Here is a 12809-nt window from a genome sequence, read left to right as displayed (position 1 = left end):
GTTCTGAATGGTTTTTACCCTGGCTTGTCCAAATGCTCTCCCTGTGTCTCCTCCTGCTCACATGTTCTGTCATGGTGAAAGGGACACCTTAACTGTGGCTCTCTGTGCCAAGTGATAGAAACAGGAAAGGACAGGGTGCAGTGACTGCTGTTAGCACTAAAACTGCATAATCCCCTGCACACGCTGAGCACCTGCTCTGTTGGCCAGCCCTCCCCTTGGCTTCTTCACTTTTCATGGTCCTCGAAGGCCTGAGATAGGAAACAGTGAATTAACTTGTCATCTCTGAGTGAGTACAGAGCAGTTCTTACTGTTGAGACCACCAAACTTCTTTGGGACACTCCTCCGCTGTAGTTGTTGGCTCAGTGGGCTGGGGTAGGCTATGTACCAGGTGAGGCCAAACCATTTGTTCCCAAAATAACTTGAAATCATTTGGCAAATTGCTACTACTATTTAGCAGACATTTTTTCTAAAAGATAGATTTCCTACATTTCCACCTGGTCGTAAGGCCCTGGGCCCCTGGGTGAGTTGGTCCTGCCCTGGTGTTGCAGGTGAGAGCTCGGGCAGCCAGGAGGACCAGCTGTGCACAGCTCTAGTGAACCAGCTGAACAGATTTGCAGACAAGGAGACTCTGATCCAGTTCCTGCGCTGTTTCTTGTTGGAGTCCAACTCTTCCTCAGTGCGCTGGCAGGCCCACTGCCTGACCCTACACATCTACAGGTGGGCCAGGGCATGATCATGGTTACTGTGTCAGTGCCTGTGCCCATACCAAGCTCTGGAGGTCTTTTTGTTGAGCTATCTGCTTTATAGCTAATAAGCTAATGTCCTTGGTGGGAGACAGTTTTCACCCAGAGGGTTGTAGTCAGGAGCTCCTAAAAATGATAGTTGGCTAGAGAAGCTCAGCCTGTGCTCTGGAATAAGCCTGGATGAAGTCAGTACATTGATGGTACCACATCTGCTAGGATTGTCTGGGGCCACAAGGCCCTGGCAGCCTGACCCATGACTATATGTGGGAAGAGACAGTGCAGGCACAGTCTTGAGGCCTTGGTGAGAAGTGAGAGGCCTCATTCGTGGATGCCTGCTAACCAGAGCTGCTGTCTACCACAGAAACTCCAACAAGGCTCAGCAGGAGCTCTTGCTAGATCTCATGTGGTCTATTTGGCCGGAACTCCCAGCATACGGTCGAAAGGCTGCCCAGTTTGTGGACCTTCTGGGCTATTTCTCCCTGAAAACTGCACAGACAGAGAAGAAGGTAAGAGAGAAGCTCCTTCCCCGCCACACACAATTCAAGTCATTTTTCTCTTGAGTGAAAAATATTATGTCCATCTAGAGAGAGTGTCCACACCCGAAATCTTTTTTGAATATTTCTAGTGTTATATTTATTATTGTTGAATACAGTTTACCTTTCTCTAGTCTAAATGTCCTATAGATAGCTGGTGGAGAAGTAGGTCACGTGGGGGAGGGAAAGGTAGCTGGTTCAGCTTGGGAAGGAAGTGCTACTCATTGAGCTGTGAGGCCTGCTTGGGAGCCAGGAATGCCACTACAATGAGACAGCCACTTGCCGACTTCTCTATAAGAGCTTAACAATAGTCTTTCTCTAGATGGCAAAGGCTGCCTAGTGCCAAAGGACTGTGATACTTGTGAGGAAGGTAGAATCTGTTAACGATTATGAGTTAGGACCATAACCAGAAATACAAGAGCAAGTCATTTTCCAATAGGATTTATATTTTAAAATGCCTTTAATGAGTTTATTGTTTGATTGATGTTTGGGTATAGGGGACGCTGCATGCCATGATATACACAGGGAGGTCAGAGGACACTTACTATCCTATCATGTGGGTCCTGAGGATCAAACTCAGATCACTAGGTTTGGTGGCAACCGTTCTACCCCAGAGACATCTTGCAAGCTCAGGACTCGGGTTTTTAACCAGCGTGTTTCTTTCCTGAATTCTGTTCTCAGTTGAAGGAGTATTCACAGAAGGCCGTGGAGATTCTGAGGACTCAAAACCACATTCTCACCAACCATCCCAACTCCAACATATACAAGTGAGCCCTCTATTCCTGCATTTGAAGAGCAGTCACGGTTTGAAGTAGTTGTTTGCACATTGGAATTGCTTGTGCATGAACTGAGTGCCCTTTAGGTGTGGTCCTCCTGGCTAGTTGACCTTCATCTCTTTTCCTGTGGAGCCCAGACCTTTGGGCTCTAGAAGGCACATAGATATAATTGCCAAATTCACTTTTGTGAGCAGTACAGCAGAACTTAACCCAACCATATAAAACAAGTTTACAGAAATGTCTTCCTTTTTTATTAAAAGAAAAAAGAACTATCCCTGCACATGTGTGCCTGTGATATCTTAGGGTTTGCATGCCATGACACATGTGGAAGTCAGAGGTCAGCCTGTGGAGTCAGTTTTATCCTCTCCCCTCACATTTATGTGGGTTCCGGGGATTGAACTCAGATTGTCAGGCTTGCTCAACAAGCCCCTTTCCCCTCTAACCTATCTTGTCAGCCTCACAGAAACTTTTAAAAGAAGAGAGCATTAAGTTTATGGGTTTTTTTTTATTATGTTGGCTTAGTAATGACATTTTAAATGTGTACATGTATATGGTTATATGGTATGTGTCTGTGTTCTTGTGTGTGGGCACACACGTGTACCGCGTGTAGAGTCCCGGTGCTCTAAGTTGCTTTCCATCTTATTTAAGGCAGGGTCCCTCATTTGAGCCAAGAGCTTGCTGTTGTGGATACTCTGGCCAGTTTGCTTTAGATCCCCTGTCCCTGTTCCCCAAGAGCTGGAATTGTAGACAAGCTACCATACACACCTGGCTGATATTGATGTGGGGTCTGGGCATCTGAACTCCAGTCCTCATGCTTACATGTCAAGTACTGTGTATACTGAGCCATCTTCCTGGCTCCTTAAGTTTTAGAAAACAACTTTATTAAGTATTATTTTTATAATATAATTTAGGAATTTTTTATATAAATAGTAAATTTAATTATGACTCTCTGAGATTTTAATTCCTTTCTGGATTCAGACATCAGCTTAAAAGTAGGAAACACCCCAGGTGGATTAGTTGACCTTTCTTCCTGTGCCTACTAAGACCTCTGAGCTGTAGTCCCTTTCCTTCCCCTCACAGGGAGAGTGGGGAGTGGGGATGGCTTTGGCATGGTCCTGCCTGGAGGACTCTGCTGATGCTGAGACTGCTTTCTTCCCTAGCACCTTGTCTGGCTTAGTGGAGTTTGATGGCTATTACCTGGAGAGTGACCCCTGCCTGGTGTGTAATAACCCCGAGGTGCCATTCTGTGTAAGTAATGCTTTGAGCAGGACAGTCTTGAGGTTTTCTGGCTCTGTGGTTCTCATTACCAAAGACTGGTTACTATTACTTAGGGGTTCCTCTCAGGTTTCTGCCTGGCACTGTGGATTCTTGCCCACCACAATTGCTACCTTGAGTAGAAACTTCATCTGTGGTTGGAGAGGGGGCTATGTTGATCAGCTTTGACGAAGATCGATGGTCTAATGCTCATTGTGTTGTTTTGTGTACTCTTGTATTTAGTATATCAAGCTGTCTTCCATTAAAGTGGACACACGGTACACCACAACCCAGCAAGTTGTAAAGCTCATTGGCAGTCATACCATCAGTAAGGTGACAGTGAAAATTGGGGATCTGAAGCGGACCAAGATGGTGCGGACTATCAACCTGTACTACAACAACCGAACTGTGCAGGCCATTGTGGAGCTGAAAAACAAGTATGGGCTTTGTAGGCATCACCAGGTGCAGCTGTGTCCTGCGGGTGCAGAGCAGATATGTGCAGCGGATCTGCATCCTCTCAGCCACAGCAGCGCTGGCAGAGGGACTGCAGTGAAGTGACAGCTTCTGAGGCTGTTGACAGCAGTGAATTTTAAAGGCATTGAGTGGCTCCCTAGGGGGCAATGACAGTTCCTCACAGCCTGCCCAGGGTGGGGGCATTGAAAAGGGACTCCAGGTTCTCTTGCCTTGTGGAAAACCTTGTGCGTTAGACAAAACAGCCGTTCATCTGCTCATAGAGCAGGAAGTATTCCTCCGAGTCTTCTCTACTGCATGTTCTTTCATTTCGACATGTCACCCCCCTCCCCCCACAAGCCAGCATCTGGAGTAGGCATGCCATAGGTCTATGTGCTGCATGTGTTGGTTCCCCAGGGAGTCTTGGGTATTACTGAGCAGAGGTAGATGTGACTGGTCTGTTAAAGCTCAAGCGCTGCTGTGCACACAAAAGAAGGCAGCTAACAGTAACCAGTGACTGGGGCGCTGCCTAAAGTCTGCTCTTTGGAGAAGTCCTTGACCTTGAAAGGGCTGTTGCCTATCAGGGTAGGCTCTCCCCCATAGAGTAAGCACAGCCACTGGTAATGGTTTCAGGGCTGCCACTTGATACTGGATAGCCAATTGGTGGGCTCTTCCCTGAGGAAGACTGTTTCTCCTGCTCTTAGCTACAGTTAAGGCCTTGTGAGTGTTCTCCCATCCACATTAGCATGTCTGTTGTTGTCTATTCAGGTAGTGTGTAGGTAGCCATGGTAGTGAAACTTAAGTGTGGCTTCTCTGACGTGTCTAAGAGATAACAGTCTCCCAGCAAACTTCCTGGTCCTCTGGCGCTTAGGACCCTTCTGAAATGACCCTGAGCCTTAGGTGCAGGGCTTGTATTGTAGATGTATCAGTTGGGACTGGGCTCCACAGCTCTGCATTTTGATCCATTACGGTTTTCTGCATTGGTCTCTTTATCTGTTGCAAAGAGAAGTCCCTTGATGGTGGGATGAGGATTACACTTACTCAACTACCCTGGAGAACGATCCGTCTTATACTTTTTTCAGAGGAAACCATAAAGGAAGTTTTTTTTTCTTTGAATAGTCATCTAATTTCCTTAGAGAAATATGCAGGGTGGCCTTTCTCACACTCTCAGTCTTTTGTCACTGAACTTCTGTCGTCTCTCCTAGGCCAGCTCGCTGGCACAAAGCCAAGAAAGTTCAGCTGACACCTGGACAGACAGAAGTCAAGATTGACCTGCCGCTGCCCATTGTGGCCTCTAACCTGATGATCGAGTTTGCAGACTTCTATGAGAACTACCAGGCCTCCACAGAGACCCTTCAGTGTCCTCGCTGCAGTGCCTCCGTTCCCGCCAACCCAGGCGTTTGTGGCAATTGTGGCGAGAATGTATATCAGTGTCACAAGTGCAGGTAACTTGTCCTGCACATCCAGGGCAAGCATGTGCCATCATCTCTCCTTTTACTTAACTTTTCTCTCCCAAACCTCTGCTCCCACTGACCTGAGCACTGTGGTTCTTCAGGTCCATCAACTATGATGAGAAGGATCCCTTCCTCTGCAATGCCTGTGGCTTCTGTAAATATGCCCGCTTTGACTTCATGCTTTACGCCAAGCCTTGTTGTGCAGTGGATCCCATCGAGAATGAAGAAGATCGAAAGAAGGTAAAGCCACATCTGTCTTAGCCCCAGGTCATGGCTTGGCTCTGAGCTTTGGGGATAGGAGCCAAATGTCAACCTCATCTGGGTCTGGTAAAGGGCACTGGAGAGAGGGGGTGCCTGTTCAGGGAGACAGTGGGGCATTTGCCGTTGGAGTCAGGACAATAGTTCTCACAGCACTTGTGCTGTTTTGTGTCCGTGACCTGCTGTGAGTTACTTTTCAGCAAGAAATTCTTTGAATCTAGTCCATATACATTGCACACTGCTTGCCATAAAGACAAACAAGCCACCTCCTAGGGTTGTCGTGAAGGACAGATTGTGTGGAGCCATGTACCTGGTCTGTGTAGAGGACATGTTTCAGTAGGTGACTAGTACTTAGGGCCACTAAGGGAAAATGAAGCAGAAAAGTCTTCCCTCAAGTACCTGTCTCTTTGCTCTAGGCTGTTTCCAATATTAACACACTTCTGGACAAAGCTGACCGTGTTTACCATCAGCTCATGGGACATCGGCCACAGCTGGAGAACCTGCTCTGCAAAGTGAACGAAGCAGCTCCAGAAAAGCCACAGGTGCTCCCAGACCAGAGGGTATTTGGGTCAGGAGTGGAAGGCTGCCCTTGGTGAGGTCATCCCTAGTGCAGAAGTCTCACATGTGATCTCTTGGGATTGCAGGAAGACTCCGGAACGGCGGGGGGCATCAGCTCCACTTCAGCCAGTGTGAATCGCTACATTCTGCAGCTGGCTCAGGAGTATTGTGGAGACTGCAAGAACTCATTTGATGAGCTCTCCAAAATCATCCAGGTAGGGAATGGGAGTAGCTTGCAAGGGGCTTTATGCTTTCAGAACAACTGTTCCCCTAGCCAGGCTCCCATTCTTAGTGTTGTCTTTGCCCAGTGGGCGATGCTGGCTCAGCAGCTGCACCAATGGTTCCTTCCTCTCTGGGGGTGAGGTCCACTTGTCAGAGCTGTTTGCATTCAGAATCATCAGGCATAGTGGTGTTGTGACATTAGTAGACAACACATCTTTGTTTAGTAGAGGGGTTCCTGGTTTCTAAAAGTGAGTGCTGAGATTCTGCTCCCTGTTCTTGGCTGCTGTGTCCTCAGGCTGGAGGGTCAGGGCACTCCAGCTGCAGTCAGCCAAGGTGGGCCATGTTTTCCTTTAATGTTTCCACATGGTTTCCGTGGGTAGGATGCAGTCCATCAGCAGTGGATCCTTGTCCCAGAAGAGTAGCCAGTTGTCCTGTCTCTCTAAGTTGCTGATGACCTTTGCCAAATGATCTGGCTTTCTAACCCCTTAAAAGACAGTGTTTGTGGCAGTGAAGAGTTCAAGCCCGCGATCAGTCTGATTTCCAATTCTGCCCTTAACATTGGTCAAGCCAGTCATTCTCTGTTGAATGAGGATAAAATAAATAAGTGGTAGTGTTATTGAGAAGAATAAATTCTGTCATACACGTAAATTCATAGCAAACCAATTTTCCTCTTTCTCATTTGTCAATTTTTTTCTTATCTTTCCATTCTTAGAAAGTTTTTGCTTCACGCAAAGAGCTCTTAGAATATGATCTGCAGCAAAGGGAAGCAGCCACAAAGTCATCCCGAACATCCGTGCAGCCCACATTCACTGCCAGCCAGTACCGTGCTTTGTCTGTCTTAGGCTGTGGCCACACCTCCTCCACCAAGTGCTATGGCTGTGCCTCAGCTGTCACAGAGCACTGCATCACACTACTGAGGGCCCTGGCCACCAATCCAGCTCTGAGGCACATCCTCGTCTCCCAGGGCCTCATCCGAGAGCTCTTTGATTACAACCTCCGCAGAGGGGCTTCAGCCATTCGTGAAGAGGTCCGCCAGCTCATGTGCCTCCTGACTAGGTCAGAATTTGCTCCTTGACCCAGGGGTGGTGGCAACAGCAATGCTAGTAGCACTAGGAGTGCAAAGTTGAGCCAAGCGGTAGGCTGGTTTATCCCAGAGGAAGTGAGGGAAGATGGGAGGTAAGTAGATGGGGGAAGCACCACAGTCAGCTCTTTGAGTGTGCTGCTTGGTGGTGCTTTGTTGGTTCAGGTGGTGTGTCCTGTGAGTGGCATGTTGGTTCAGGTGGTGGTGTGTCCTGAGGGAACTTCCTTGGTGGGAGAGGATAAGGAAGTAAAGTAACACTTGAACTCAAAAAAAAAAAAAAAAATTGCAGAAAAAAAAATCAAGAAAAAGAAGCCAGAGAGGGTTTAGGGATGAGTACTTAGACTCTAGTCAGAAAGGACTGGGTTTAAGATCTGGCACTGTGCACTGCGTGCCTTGAACAAAAGACTCATCTGAGAAATATCAGTAATAGCAAATACCTTAAAGATGAGGCTAGAGGCTCAGCGGTTAAGAGCATTCATTGCCTGCTCTTCCAAAGGTCCTGAGTTCAATTCCCAGCAACCACATGGTGGTTCACAACCATCTGTAATGAGGTCTGGTGCCCTTTTCTGTCCTTCAGGCATAACGCAGAAAGAATATTGCATACATGATAGAGAGAGAGAGAGAGAGAGAGAGAGAGAGAGAGAGAGAGAGAGAGAGAGAGAGAGAGAGAGAGAGAGATATTTTGGGCTGGAGAGATGGCTCAGCGGTTAAGAGCATTGCCTGCTCTTCCAGAGGTCCTGAGTTCAATTCCCGGCAACCACATGGTGGCTCACAACCATCTGTAATGAGGTCTGGTGCCCTCTTCTGGCCTGAAGGTATACATGCAGACAGAATATTGTATACATAATAATAAGTAAAAAAATATTTTTAAAAAATACTTTAAAGATGGTGATGTCAGGGGTGAAAATTCAGTAAGTGGGGGCTGGAGAGAAGTCTCGGGCTGGAATTCTGTCCTGGCTGGGACAGGCCTATTCCAGGATGCGAGAGTGGCAGAGGCCTGCAGAGTTGGAGAGCACAAGGATACAGGTGGTGTAAAGAGAAAGGAATATTAACACTTGGAAACAGCTGTACTATTTGAGCATTTGGATTCCTGTGTAGTGTATTTTGTTGTTATTAGTAGTAGAGATGTTATTAAGGAGGAACATAGAAGGGAAGTGGGGTGCTGTGTAGGAAGTGATATGGAGTCCACACTGAGCGTGGACTCAGGTTTTGGAGATGGACACCAGCAGCTCCTAGGGCCACCACCTACAGCATGACCCACCATGCTAATACCTGCATCCTTCTATTGCTGTCCTTACAAAAAGGGGCTGTATTAATCCCCTCCCATCATAGGCCCAGTAAGTTCAAAGATGTAGTCTTGCTCCTGGGAAGAAGGTAGAAAAGTTGGGGCCAGATAGCCCTTGCCATCCATGCATCCATTTTTTTCTGGGCTTCGGGTGTGAAGACGGCCATGGCATGCATGTTCACTGTGACAAACAAGACTCTTTGCTTCCCCAGAGACAACCCAGAGGCCACCCAGCAAATGAACGACCTGATCATTGGCAAAGTCTCCACAGCCCTGAAAGGCCACTGGGCCAATCCTGACCTGGTAAGCAGAGCAGCTGTCCTTTCTGACCTCTTCCTTGTGGTCCTTCTGTGTCCCTGACCGCTTCTCCAGGCCAGTGTTGGAGACCAAAGTGGGAGGGACCAGACTGTGTATAGAGAGTTCGTTGTCAGCTAGAGCCTGTAGCACTGGGTCTCCGATGTCTCCTTGTCCTAGTAGGCCTCCCCTGGATAGAGATTTTAGTAGGAGACCTTGTCCTTCCAGGCAAGCAGCCTTCAGTATGAGATGTTGCTGCTGACGGATTCCATCTCCAAGGAGGACAACTGCTGGGAGCTCCGCTTACGCTGTGGTGAGCTCAGGGACCGTCTGGGTGGGTGCTTTTCAGAAGACAGAAAGGTGCGGTCCTGGTACCCAGGCAAGAGGTAGGAGGAAGATGACTCAGGCAGCTTTGCTGGGGCAGGTGACCCATGTGTACTGATTGTGGCTTCTTCTCATCACCAGCACTCAGTCTTTTTCTTATGGCTGTGAACATCAAAACACCAGTGGTTGTTGAGAACATCACCCTTATGTGCCTGCGGATCTTACAGAAGCTGATTAAGCCACCTGCCCCAACCAGCAAGAAAAACAAGGTGATGTGCATTGGGCATGAGCGGGGTAGGGGGGAGGTGATGGGGCTTGAAGAGTTACATAGCCTCTGAGCACTGAGCACTGTACCCTGCTTCCTCAAGGTCACCTCTCTGACTGATGTGATCACAAGGCTGTCTTTGCTTTAGTTCAGCAGAGGTGGGTTGGGATTTTTGAGAAGTATAGTGTAGTACAAACTTAACAGTATAAAAGCCTAGAGCAGAGCAAGACCTTTGAAACACTGAAACAGATGGTCTGCGACTCCCACAGGGTGTCATGCCCTTTACTACATCTGCACCTTTGTACATGCTTTGTGAATATGGGTAGAAATCCATGACCCTAAAATAGACTTGAGGTCAGATCCCAGCTCTGCTGTTTACTGACATCAAGACTGAGCAAGCTAGTTGTATTCTTCAGTTTGCTCATCACTGAGATGTAAAGCAGTGACCACCTCGAAACTTACAAAAAATAAATAATGTAATGAATTCTTTGAGTCTAAGGATGGTTTGACTTAATTTGTGTCTAAGACCTAGGACCTAGTGTGGTATCCAGCATTCAATAGCTGCTCAGTAAGTCTTCATTAAGTGGAGAGTAAAACTCTTAACTGCAGTCACATGTGTGCGGCTGTACGAAGCTAGCACTCCGTCAGCATGGAGAGGGCCCTCCTCACGCGGGTGCAGATAGCATTAGCAAGAGCTGGGGCAGCAGAGCTGCATGTTGTTTTTTGTGAAGCTCCTGGAGTGTCAGTGCCATTCCAAGCCGGGGCCTAGGTGTGCAGGTTACATCTCACCTTGTTCTGCTCCCTCATTCAGGATGTCCCTGTTGAGGCCCTCACCACGGTGAAGCCATACTGCAACGAGATCCATGCCCAGGCCCAGCTGTGGCTCAAGAGAGATCCCAAGGCATCTTACGAAGCCTGGAAGAAGTGTCTGCCCACCCGAGGTGGGTCTCTTCCCTCCAGCCACTCAGCAACCCCTGTTTCCGCTGTGCTTTCCTGCTTACCCCTGGCTTTGCCTTGCAGGGGTAGATGGCAACGGGAAGTCCCCCAGCAAGTCAGAGCTCCACCGTCTCTACTTGACTGAGAAGTACGTGTGGAGATGGAAACAGTTCCTGAGCCGGCGGGGGAAGAGGACCACCCCTCTTGACCTCAAGCTGGGCCACAACAACTGGCTACGGCAAGTGAGTACCCTCCACCTGCCGTTCTCTGCCCTGCTTTCTCGCTCTCCATTTACTGTTGTGTTCTTTCCGTAGAAGTTCTTGAGTGCAGTCCCCAGTAGGGACAGGTCAGTACAGCTGTCCTCTGCTGATTGTGCCTCCTGACATGCCACCCAGTTCCCCCAGAGAGGCAAACCAGTGCCTGTATTCATTTCCCTTGCTGCCTTCTGTTATTGAGCTCCACTGTTCTCTCCCTCCTTCGAGCTAAGTTTTCAAGAATTAACTTTAGCCAGGCCCTTGATCCCAGCACCCAGGAGGCACCTGGTCTGCATATCAAGTTTCAGGCCAGCCAAGGCTGCATAGTGAGTGAGACCTTGTCTCAAACCACCCCCATCCCTACCTCTCTCCTCAAGAAAGTCTTTCTTTGTTTTCTCTTGCTAAGCAAGAGATGTTCAGCTTACGCTGAACTAGAGTTAGCCCACTAACAGGTATCCCCAAGAAAGAACTCTCGAGGGCTTGCCAACATGAATGCTCATTGGATTTCTCCTCCCTCATTGACATTTGGTACTATTCTGATTCCCCTTCTGTTGATCTGGTAAAATACCAACCAAAAGCAACTTGAGAAGGAATAGAGTTATTTGGATTGTACATCCAAGACACAGGCCATCATTGACAGAAGGGCAGGAACTTGAAAAGCAGAAACTATGGCTTGCTTGCTCACGGGCTCATCCTTAGCTAGCTTTCTTATATAGCTCAGGACCACCTGCCTGGGGATGGTGCCACCTGCAATGTGCTGGGCCCTCTTGAATCAATTAACAATCAAGACAGTGTCTCACAGGCATGCTCACAGTCCAATCTGATAGTTACTTAGTTGGGGCTCTTTTGAGGTAATTCTGCACTTTGTCAAGTTAACAGTTAATGCTAACTAGGGGCAGTGTGTTCTCCAAGTTGCTTGGAGCATTTTCTGTGAAGCAAGAAGCTCTCTAGCAGCCTTTCTCAAGTCTGCAGCCACTGGGTACTGGGTTAACTGGTGGTGTGGACCCTTCACTGTGCCCAGAGAGATAGTCAGAATTCTGGGTGTGTAGAAGTCAGCTCATGTTCTGGGCCTAGAAAAACAGGGTGGCCTCTGAGCCAGCCTATTTTCTCTCCCGTGTCTGGCAGGTACTCTTTACCCCAGCGACACAGGCAGCACGGCAAGCAGCATGTACCATCGTGGAAGCTCTTGCTACTGTTCCCAGCCGCAAGCAACAGGTCCTTGACCTCCTCACCAGGTACCATGTGGGGGTAGGGTAGGTTGGGACAGTGGCTAGCATGGTTGAGCCTTTTCCTCGTACTCTGGTGAATACATAGGTCAGGGTTGGGAGGCACCCCTGAGTGGTATATAACCATCTTGGTCCCTGCCACAGAAACCGCACAGAGCTTTAGGAATATTAGTGGTAAAACAGCAGTGGGTATTCATTGAGCACCTGAGCACAGGCATAATTGTCACTCATTGTCCTCTGCAGTCCTCGAGCAGTGAGCACGGAGACACAGGTGCTCAGAGGCTTGGCAGCCATTCCCTGAAGTGTTGTGAATCCTTTCAGCAAGGAAAGTGTGTGAGGTTTCTCAGATGACCTCCATCCACCTCAAGGAGGAGGGAAGAGAGGCTGAGCAGTAGATACAGAGGAGGGAGCCGCTGGACTCTGTGATGTTAGTCCCTAAGGGTGCCTTCCCTGTCTCTGATGCAGTTATCTGGATGAGCTGAGTGTAGCTGGGGAGTGTGCTGCAGAGTACCTGGCTCTCTACCAGAAACTCATCGCCTCGTGTCACTGGAAAGTCTACCTGGCTGCTCGGGGAGTCCTGCCCTATGTGGGCAACCTCATCACCAAGGTGATATATCCCTTCCCCAGCTCCTCCTCTGCTTTGAAAGGCTCTTTTGTCAGATTCTTGTTTTCTGAGAAGCATTTGTTGAAAATAATTATTTTCCAGACTTTACTGTAACTAGAAGGCCCGTGGCAGTCTGTTGGGGGAATTTCAGCTGTTTCAGGGTTAAGCAGTTCCTCGGCAGTATTCCAGCTATCTTTGGCTTCTTAGAAAGGCATTTTTCAAGGATTAGAATAAACGCGTGACTTTTGAGCACCTTTGGTTGGTGCTACATCATGGGATGGCGGTGGAGGCG

The 12809-nt window shown here is 48.4% G+C and overlaps 1 protein-coding gene across 4 annotated transcripts in view; it reads left to right on the top strand.

The window, feature by feature from the left end:
• Ubr4 (ubiquitin protein ligase E3 component n-recognin 4) overlaps positions 1-12809 on the top strand; it is a 117640-nt gene that overhangs the window by 76080 nt on the left and 28751 nt on the right. For all 4 annotated transcript variants that reach the window (XM_038334654.1, XM_038334655.1, XM_038334653.2 and 1 more), the window contains 17 exons: positions 549-717; positions 1105-1249; positions 1958-2043; positions 3213-3300; positions 3550-3743; positions 4962-5201; positions 5312-5450; positions 5885-6010; positions 6113-6241; positions 6961-7304; positions 8827-8917; positions 9137-9221; positions 9374-9501; positions 10309-10438; positions 10518-10675; positions 11813-11922; positions 12379-12520. In XM_038334654.1, the coding sequence (XP_038190582.1) occupies positions 549-717; positions 1105-1249; positions 1958-2043; positions 3213-3300; positions 3550-3743; positions 4962-5201; positions 5312-5450; positions 5885-6010; positions 6113-6241; positions 6961-7304; positions 8827-8917; positions 9137-9221; positions 9374-9501; positions 10309-10438; positions 10518-10675; positions 11813-11922; positions 12379-12520 (2504 nt within the window). The remainder of the gene's footprint in view (positions 1-548; positions 718-1104; positions 1250-1957; positions 2044-3212; positions 3301-3549; positions 3744-4961; positions 5202-5311; positions 5451-5884; positions 6011-6112; positions 6242-6960; positions 7305-8826; positions 8918-9136; positions 9222-9373; positions 9502-10308; positions 10439-10517; positions 10676-11812; positions 11923-12378; positions 12521-12809) is intronic.

Source organism: Arvicola amphibius, chromosome 6 (genome assembly GCF_903992535.2).
Source record: "Arvicola amphibius chromosome 6, mArvAmp1.2, whole genome shotgun sequence".
Classification (NCBI taxonomy): domain Eukaryota; kingdom Metazoa; phylum Chordata; class Mammalia; order Rodentia; family Cricetidae; genus Arvicola; species Arvicola amphibius.
Note: the sequence above shows the minus strand (reverse complement) of the source record. Positions and strands in the feature narration are given on the sequence as shown.